The sequence below is a fragment of the Danio aesculapii genome, chromosome 19 (assembly GCF_903798145.1).
Source record: "Danio aesculapii chromosome 19, fDanAes4.1, whole genome shotgun sequence".
Classification (NCBI taxonomy): Eukaryota; Metazoa; Chordata; class Actinopteri; order Cypriniformes; family Danionidae; genus Danio; species Danio aesculapii.
Genome location: NC_079453.1, coordinates 28,919,062 through 28,929,306, shown reverse-complemented (window position 1 = coordinate 28,929,306; position 10,245 = coordinate 28,919,062). Strand labels below are relative to the sequence as shown.

Sequence of the window (10,245 nt, the reverse complement as noted above, 5' to 3'; positions counted from 1 at the left end):
CTTTCAGAGTAAAAAACATATACAGGCAAATCAAAATTAATACCCATGGCAGACTTACAGTTGAAAACCAAATGATTAGACCTCAAATATTTCCCAAGTGATGTTTAACAAAGAAAAGGTACATTTTTATAGCATTTCCTGTTATATTTTTCCTTTGGAGCAAGCCTTATTTATTCTAATTTGACTGGAATAAAAATTATATTATTATTGTTTTAAAAACTGCTAAGGTCAATATTATTGGCCCCTTTGTAGGAGATCTGGAAATGCTAACTTTAGCCTTTTAGCATTAAAATGCAAATTCCTAAATGCAAACTGCCATCCAAATTCATGAACGTGCACATAATAGACAATGTAACACTACATCATGAGTCATTCTAGCCTGATCTCACAAGGAAACGTAACTATTTTACGTTTTGTCAGTGGCTAATTCGTACAAATTTGTAAGTTTAGTCTTACGAAACTGTATGTATTTAAACACCCTACCCCCTAAACCCAACCGTCATTGGGGGATAAGCAGATCATACTAAGTTGTACAAATGAGGTCATACAAATTAACTACTAAATCAAAAGGTTGCTAAATCAAAAGGTGTCCTGGAGATCGTGTTGATCATTCCCCGGAGAAAACTTTATAGTACTTTATAATATTTTAATATGAGCATTATTTTGAGATGTGTAGCAAGCAAAACCCGTCAGTGTGTAATAATGTTTCTTGCATGCAAGGATTTCCATGATGATGGTGTGTTTGACATCTTTATGAAGACGAGCACTTTGTCCAATTTGAGTGTAGTTGGTGGGGTACCCAAATTATATTATTTACAGACAGTTTCCCATACATGACTAGGCGGAAGAGCATTATTTATTTATTTATTGAAGTAAATATCAGAAAAAAAGGTGTCCTAAAAACAGAAATGTCATCATCCATATCGTCCATATCAATGTTTACATTACATAACCAAGGTAATGACTGACACTTTTCTATTACATTCCAAAGAGTTTGTTATCAGCACCACAGTAGAAAATGACACCAATTCTGTGGTGACCAGAATGACTAAAATCATTTTAAAACATTCATACCTGTCTAAAAGAAATACTGCAACCATAGCGACCTTTTGACTCCTGTAGTTTCCACCATTGTAAAAAAAGCAACTCCGATATTGATTCAGATTGCAGAACTGTTTTGAACAAGCTTTATTTATTTTATTTTTATTTTTTTATTTCTTTCAAAAATCGTCTTTCTTTTTGTGGACGCAAGGCCACTTGTGGTTGGTCTTTCAAAAAGAAGGTCAGGTTGATGCTGTTTGCCTGCACCAGGTCAGCATACTGCATGTGAACGCGATAATCATGTATCTATTTTCCACAAAATTCGTTTACTGTAGGCTAAGCTAACTCAGTAAAAGCCAATGTCTCCCTTTGCATTGAACTTTGAGCCTATTACATTTTGAGATGTTGTTTATGTTCACACAGAAACTTTAGACATCAACTAAAGTTTAAAATATGATATCGTAGTGGACCACCCCTTAAAGTTTTTTTGATTGGCTACAGAACAAACCACTTTGATCCATATAGATTTCTAACCAATCTTGCTTTAACCTAATCTAGTTTAACATTTAAATTGCACTTTAAGCTGAAACAAGTATACTAGTATAAAGTATTATGAAGTAACCTTCATTCTTTCATTCATACATTTTTTTGGCTTAGTCCCTTTATTAATCAGGGGTCACCACAGTGGAATGAACCGCCAGTATTATTAATAGTAATATTAATTACTAATACTATTAATTCTATTATTAAACATTATTTACTGCCATCATGGCAAAGGCAAAAGAATTTAGTGTTTCGAAATGAGTAAACTATTATTATTTAAATGTTGAAAACATATTCTCTCCATTACACAACACATGGGAAATATTTGAAATAGGATTAAAATTTCTGACATTGATCATTTTGTCTTCAACTGTAAATTTTATGAATCCTCAAGCAATATTGTTTTTGTAAATATTTTCTTGTCATGTATCTCAGATGGCCTGAGAGTGTGGTAAATATATATATTTTTTATTTGTTGTGCAACAAAACAGTCTCTTGAGTAATGTACCATAGGAGCCAGCAAAAGGCTTGTTTTCAAAGAAATGTAACATTCAACAGCAGCAGTATTACAATCGACTGGATGGATTAACAATCCCTGCATGCATTTCTGTATCTACTGTGACAACAATGCTAAGCAACAGCGAGCGCACGAGATGTTCTGACTGTGAGGGGCTTCCCCCACCTTACACATGCTGCACGTGAGCTGAAGGCAAAGCTCTGGTTGCGTAATCACCGTAGGAGGAGCTTTTCTCTTCTTCAGAATGGCACCTTATAATTTATTAGGAGCAACGGAGAAAGCCTGGTTTTTCTTTGAAAGCATGATGGCAATTCAGCACTTAGCAAGAGAAAGGGGTCGTTTAAGTTTTTTTTAATTTTGTGTGTCATGATTTGCAACTAAATTTGAATGCATGGAAGTGTTACTTCCTTGAAATGATTGCTCGATACAATTTACCTTCTATCTAGCTGCTTATTTCTGTAAACCTGTATATCTTTATTTTACGATGATCAGCACAATTCTTGTTTAATAAAGTAGTAGGTTGTATAATTCACCACTCTGGAATTATAAGGTTCTATCTTCATTCTCAGTGGTTTTGAGATACTAAGACTTTGCATTGCATGTAGCACTTATGAAATGGGTATCAGGCTTTATAAATGCAAAGTCACAATTTGCACAAATAAACATTTGTTAAAAAACAAAGCTTGACAATAATGAATAACTTATTTTGGTTAAAATCATATAATTCCAAGGTGACAGTTTGGTAATGGAAACATTATACATTATTCAGATTCTTTAATAATTATCAGAGGGTTTTGTTTGTTTGATAATCGGCAACACATTGTGCATCTGGGGAACTTCTGCAGCTTGAAAAAACAGATTTGTTTCATGTGTTTTGTATCCTTTTTTATATTAAAAAAATGAAGGTATTTGATGTTTTATTATGCGTGTGTAAATCTATTTCTTTGGATTTGCCATTTATGGTAATGTATTTAAGTAAAAAGTCATTTGTTTGATTCTGTAAACTTTCTTCCAATAACGTTTCTTCCCAATTTAAATTAAATCGTTTTTTTTAGCATCACAATTAGCACAACAAAAAAGTGTGATGTCATTTTTAAACAGTACAATACCACATTTTTTACGTTGGAGTTAAGAAATCAATATTGGGTTAAGTACTGTAATTTGTCATTCTAATGATTTGTCATTTACAAATAAAAAAGCTTTTTCTTTTTTAAATATTTCCCAATTTATGTTTAACAGAGCAAGGAAATTTTCACAGTATGTCTGATAATATTTTTTCTTCTGGAGAAAGTCTTATTTGTTTCATTTCGGGTAGAATAAAAGCAGTTTTTAATATTTTAAAATCCATTTTAAAGTCAAAATTATTTGCCCCTTATGCTATATATTTTTGATAGTCTACAAAACAATCCATTGTTATACAATAAATTGCCTAATTTGCCTAAAACTAGTACAATCAAATTTATAGGAAAATATTAAATACAAGGTTGTAGGTTGTAATTCATTTTTGCAATATTTTGCTTGAATTTAATTGTATTATCTCTAAAATTCTAAATATGTTTGGTTACTAAAATATTATTTTAATAAAAATATCTATTTAATAAAACTGTTTTGTTTAAATGCAGCGAAATACATTGCCTATATTCACTGAGAAATGGAGAAAAACATTCATTTTCAAAATGGGGTGTACTCAATTACGTTGATCACTGTATATATTTTATTAATAAAATATTGCAAACTTATATGATAGTCTTTTGATGATATACTTACAGCAGATGACCCTGAAGTACCAACAAAAAGCACAAACAGAAAAGCAGATTTCATTACTTTCCTCAGTTATAAATGCTTTAAATAACTGCATTTACATAAATGTCCATAAATAATAAATTCCTTATATTTGTTCAATAACTATATTGAAATGCACATAAAATGCAACCTTATGAGATCAAAATAAGTGCACTACTATACTGTTATTGTGCACATCAATAAGCATCGAAGCAGCACAAAGCTGATGGTTTTATATCTCGTCGAGTGTCTCGCGGTGTTTTAGATTGTGGCGAGAGCTGCAGCAACTGCTAGCAAATTCAAAAGTGTTCTCGTCGCTGTGGTGCCGTTTAAAAGGGTGGGGTTGCTGAACAGGCTCCGATTGCGCCTGCTCGGTGTGTAGTCTGGGGGTGTGTGCTGCCCCGATGGTTTAAATCCTACACATGCGTACTGGATTTTCGGGGTTCAAGGGAATACGCACGCCATATTGGAAACACTGTATAGTTTAGCTAACAGTTTATAGCTAGCGGGGAAAAAGGGCCACTAATTGATTCCCGTTGGTCTGTTGTGGTGTTCGGCACGTCGTTATTTTCCCTGTCGTTTCGCGTAGCCCCGTTTACAGGCACGTCCTCGCGGCCAGGACTCAAACTTATCCGCGGAGCGAAGGAGGGGGAGAAAGGCGTTCGTTTGTTTGACAGGGTTAGAAAGACGAGTTGAATGGATCCGAGGGTCGCTTGGATTCAGCCGGAACAGAAAGGTCCTGCGAACGCTTTATGGATGCGTGTGTGGGAAACGTCTCAGGTAAACCGGACTAACACAGGTCAGCACCAGAACCACCACCACCACAACTTATGTATCAATTCTCCTGCATTTGACGTTTATAAGACTGTGGCGTCCAATGCAAACAACAGCACTAACATCAAAAACAACGGCACTGCGATCTCGGGTAGCGGCTCTGCGGTTCACACGTTAAATGGGAACGCGGTAGACGGAGAAATGACCCAAAAGACCAGCGGCTCGGTGTCGGATTCAGCATCCAGCTGCAACAAAATAAGGACTACAAGCCCTTATTTGATCGCTGGGAATATGAATAAGGGTCAGCCGTTTTTTACTTTAAACGAGAGCGTGCTGAATAATGTCAACCACCATCATCACCCTCCTCATCCTCATCTACGGCATTTCCATCAAGAGCAGCAGAGTTGCATGAAGCGCCACCCGTCCTATCCGACGGCGATTCACAACCACCATCACCACCACCATCACCCAGGCCGGAGGAAAAGCGACAATAAGGCCAGCACCTATGGGATAAACTACTTGCTTTCCAACTGGACTAACGGCAATTATGAGAGCTCCGGCACGCCGTGGAAGACGAGGAAATATAGCCCAGGGGTTGACGGGTGAGATGAGTTTGATTTATAACCGCGGCGGCGTTCTCTCGCTTGGCTCTGGATGAGGCGTTGCAATGCTACACTGATTTTCTCTTTTTTTCGATTATAGTAAAGTGTCACTGGGCCTGTTTGACGTCCGGGGCTTTAGCTTTAGCATGTTAGCCGAGGTGTTCTGGGTTCGGGTCGGGGCCGCTGCGGTGTTTGGGTTGGGTTACTTGTGGAATGTGTGTGTGCGTGAGGGATTAACAGTTTACGTTTAGCGGTGATGTCCAATTCGTAGAACTGCTCGTTGACTCGGATCTTTTTGGTGAATCGGTTAATCCGATCTGAGCGGTTGAGACTCGAGGACGAGTCACTTGTAGTGATTTGTTTTTTCGAGTCGACTCATTGATTCACTCAACTGAGAGTGGTGTATGAAAATATTTTAGGTAAAATTATATTATTTAAAGTGCTGTAAATGTACAGAAAAACTACAGTTGCATTCTTTTCAAAAATATTTACAAATCCCTGTTTTCATCAAACACAACTGAACAAACGGTTCCTAACTTGCAAATTACTATATTGTTAATGGCCACAGTAAATAGAGGCCAAACTATTTATTTAATTAGCTTTAATGTAGTCATAGCAAACACGAAGATGTATGTGTTAGCATGCAAGATGTTTAGAAAGCTATGCTTGAGTAACCCAACCAAAAGATGAAAGTGTAAAGCTTAGAATACAGGCTAATATAATTTAATATTAGAGACTCCTCTAGAGGTCTTTCTCACTCAAGATTGATGCACTCATTGTTTGAATTTACTGATCAGGTGTTATTGAAAGTAACAAATACTAAGCTCCTTGGAGTTATTGCTGACAAGCTGTGTTAAATGTCAAGTAAAGTTTATCAACAGAATGACATTGAAAGATTCATCATTGAGTTTAAGGATCTTTATTGGTTAATTAAAATAAAGATATAATATATATGCTAAGTTTAGCATGTGCAGTTAAAACCACGATGTATTTGTTAGGTACACATGCATACGCATCAAATTACCTATACCTAAATGTGATATGAATACGTGTACCATTATATTCATAATACTTTGCTATTTCTGAAATTAACTCATGATAGAAAGAAATGTTACACAGTGCAACAGCCAATAACAGTTGACTTTTTAAACCTTTTAAAAGAAAGCTTCTCTGAGCTCATAGCTTGTTAGTTAGTTTCACATTATTTCAGTATAGATTGTGTGTTGGTAAAGTGACATTGTCCTTGGTTCTGTGGGTAGGTCTCGGTTATCTGGACATCGTACAGCAACAGTCAGCTTTCAGGAATTAAAGTTTTATTAATACTCACTTGACGTCCAAAAGCAATTAATGATAAAGCTTTAAAATCAAACTGTTTAATCAATAGTTTTAAGTCTTTGGTGAACCCATCTGTGTTCATTTTTTTAATTTAAATTTAATTTAAATTATAAAATTCATTCACAAAATCTACCCATGGTGTTTTAAAGAACTCTAGCAATCAGAGTCATTGTGAGCAAAGCCTGCCAAAGCATATCTTTAGCTCTGCCCACTTCCATGAAGCATCAAGTATGATGTAGAATTGGTGTCCATATATCACTTCTTTTTTTTTTTTTAAAGAATTTTTATTTTGCAATAAACTTAATGTTGTTTCTGTTGCTTTAACCAGCACCTTTTAATTAATAGTTTTATAGGCTATAAAAAATCTGTCATGTTCAGTTTGCTATGCAATTCTTTTCCTTATTAAAGCCATAAATTGCCCAGTCTTGTTCTTTTTGTCAATTTTCAAATACTTTTTTGCAAAAAATCTGAGTTTTAGATGGGTGCTTGTCATTTAACTTGTAGCTTTTAATCAAAGTAAAAAAAAAAATCTAATAGAAACCAAGAGGGATTAAAAAGTGGATGTGGCCTTTTCACACTGTATGCTATAGCAGGATATTTGTGACCATCTGGTAATGCAGTGGATTGCTAAAATCTTACATTTAAATCTTTAAGGTGATTCTTCTCAACATTTCCAATTGTCATTTACAAATACAACAAATGACTTGTTTTGTGCAAGTCTGACATGAGTGCTTCTAACTATTTAGTTGCTTTTTGTTTATGTCTTACTACTAGCTTTAGTGGTTATTTGGGTTGCTAATGTTTTCTGATTAACGAATGTAACACTGGACACTTGGTGCAATGCATGTTTGAGCCTTTAGTAACCGAGCGATTATAGGCTTGTAAGAAGGGACAAATCTGTTGCATGAACTTGTATTTGCGGTGGATGCTTGCAGACCTCTGGAATTTTTCCACGAAAGAATCTGGAGAGAAATGACAGCATGACTGTCTGAACCTATTAGTGGCCGGTCTAGATAGCATTTCTGTATTTTAAATGTTTAACCTTGTAAGTCCTGAGTAATTAAATGTATTTGTTTTATATAGTTCTAACCTTTTGAGAAATATATAGCCTAAAAATGGAATGTCATAATCTTTTTGGCTTGTATAGTATGATAAAATGTTGTATATTTCATGTTTGCTTCTGTGTATGAAATTTGAATTTTAAATGTCAAACTAGTTAATATGGAGTTGACGAAACTCCAATTTATTATGATCTGGGATATTCTCAGTGTTTCAAACATTGAAAACTTCTGACAGTTGGTTTTATCTATTGGGAATAGATGATTGTGAGAGAATGGAGCAAGGTCTGACTGCGGGTTTGCTAAAAAAATAACACATTAAAGGCTTATGGATAATATTTTACCAATCAGTTTCTTAACTCTAGCTCAAGTTTGTACAGGTTTTAATTGGATATTTCTTTTTGGTCTTTGAAACTCAAGATTCTAACGATTTCTTGGGTTCTTTGTGATGAATGTGGTTCTGAAATAATACCAGCTGCCTTTCAATAATTTCCTCCTTTTTTCACTCAAGGTTACATGAAGAAATCATGGACTTTTACAATTTCATGTCTCCTCGTCCTGAAGAGGCCACCATGAGACAGGAGGTGGTGGACAGGATAGAGTCTGTCATCAAGGAGTTGTGGCCAACTGCTGATGTAAGCAAATTTTCTGAGACCTGATGTACATGAATAATTGGGCTCTTAGCATTGTAAATTAGTCAAATGTGTCTTTCACTTTTATGTACTTAGGTCCAGATTTTTGGCAGCTTTAGCACTGGACTCTTTCTCCCAACCAGGTAAATGAACATGTGAATTTTTGTGTTTTGATCTTGCGTAACAGAGAGTTGTTAAACAGAACTACTAGTTGTTCTCAAATACAAATAAAGTTGCTCTTATGATTTTTGTACAGTCCTAACGTTTCATGGTAGAGTAATTAGCAGAAGGAGATCGGTCCATGTTCTTCTTCTCTATCACTATCATAGAATGCTAGCCTTTTTTTGAAGAAGCATTTTTTTTTTCACACTAGAACTTCTGAGGTGGTCTTTTTGACTGTTTTAAATTTAATAACTTTGTTAGCAAATTCATGGTAACCAATACATCTCTTTCTGTTGGCAAAAACATAACTTCAGATATATTTTTTTAAATGGCATATTTAGTTCTGCGAAAAAGCCTTCTCTCTGCATGTGAAAATGAAAGTGAGGTACAGACAATCATGGGTGGTCTAGTAGTAGGGTTGTCATGACACTGGACCACCACTCAGTACTGAAATGTTAAAAACCTCAATGTCCTGTGGACATTTGAGCGCTGTGGCAGCATGTTCTTAAACTGCGCTGATTTGCTGTTGTGTTCCCATGCGCAACAGAAATGACTGTGATTGGCTGTAAAGGTCATCGTTTCACCAAATTTACCACTGTTTACTGCGTGTAACCATAGATACAGAGACACTGGAGCATTTCAAAGTGACGTCGATCAGCTGGTTTGTCTATACGCTGACTTACAAGCGATCCGCTGATGAATCGCTGCTTCAAATGCTCCAGTGTCCCTGTATCTGTGGTTACACGCAGTAAACAGTGGCGAGTTCAGTGAAACGATGACCTTCATGGACAATCAGTTGTTTCTGTTGAGCATATGAACACGATGGCAAATCAGTGCTGTTTAGGAATATGCTCCACTGCGCTCAAATATTTGTGGGAAATGGACGTTTTTAAAATTTCAGTACCAATTGGTATTGTATCCCAGTATCGTGACAACCCTATCTAGTAGCCTAACTTAAATTTTTTAGGCTGTATTACCAAAAATATAAAATATTTAGGGTGATAACTTGATTAAACGTGACGACATGCATTGAAAACTTAATTTCAATATCTTATTAAAAGCTTTGAATGTAGATGTGATGTGACTATCACTTGTATGGGAATAATAAGATATGGTAATTCTAGTAGTTATAGATTTCTGGTAGTTTAAGTATTTAATCAATACTCAATCAGCATTTGAGCAAATGTGGGGAAAAAAGTTATAGTATCTTTTAAATAATTGGAGTTATTTGAATAGCATATTTTAATAAAGTCAGCCTGACCACGAGTAATTTGCTTAATGATTTGTTTTTTCACTTATTATTATTTTTTGTTTGAGTAAACATGATTGGAGTTTTGTTTAAGGGGTCCAGGTTTTGGTCATTTCACTGCTTGATTTTGCAAATATTTCGCAACTGAATATGTAAATCTCTAATGCCACTGTACCTTTATGCTTGCACAATGTTGTTTCAACAAATGACATAAATCGCAGTTGCAATGAATTTTTATGTTGAGCTATATAAAAGGCGTCTGGCTGATTCTTTACACTGTAGTGACATTGACCTGGTGGTGTTTGGGAAATGGGAGAAACCTCCCCTGCAGCAGTTGGAGCAGGCCCTCAGAAAACACAGTGTGGCAGAGCCCTATTCCATCAAAGTCCTCGACAAAGCTACGGTATGTTCTTTCTTTCTGCTGTTCATTTATCATATTAACACATTGTAACTTATTTATGTGGAGGTGTTTTTTTTTTTATTTCTCTCTCTCTCTCTCCTGAAATTTCGTTGGGTATATTTGTGATATTTATAGCACTTTTGGGATTTT

At 35.5% G+C, this 10,245-nt stretch overlaps 1 protein-coding gene across 2 annotated transcripts in view; it reads left to right on the top strand.

Moving 5' to 3' along the window:
* The first annotated feature begins 4,264 nt into the window (after positions 1-4,264).
* The window catches only part of tent4a (terminal nucleotidyltransferase 4A), a 29,484-nt gene continuing 23,503 nt past the window's right edge, over positions 4,265-10,245 (top strand). Inside the window, exons 1-4 of one of the 2 annotated variants that reach the window (XM_056479765.1) lie at positions 4,265-5,259; positions 8,164-8,287; positions 8,381-8,427; positions 9,978-10,098. In XM_056479765.1, the coding sequence (XP_056335740.1) occupies positions 4,580-5,259; positions 8,164-8,287; positions 8,381-8,427; positions 9,978-10,098 (972 nt within the window). In that variant the 5' untranslated portion in view covers positions 4,265-4,579. The remainder of the gene's footprint in view (positions 5,260-8,163; positions 8,288-8,380; positions 8,428-9,977; positions 10,099-10,245) is intronic. The other variant, XM_056479766.1, reaches the window with a different exon arrangement.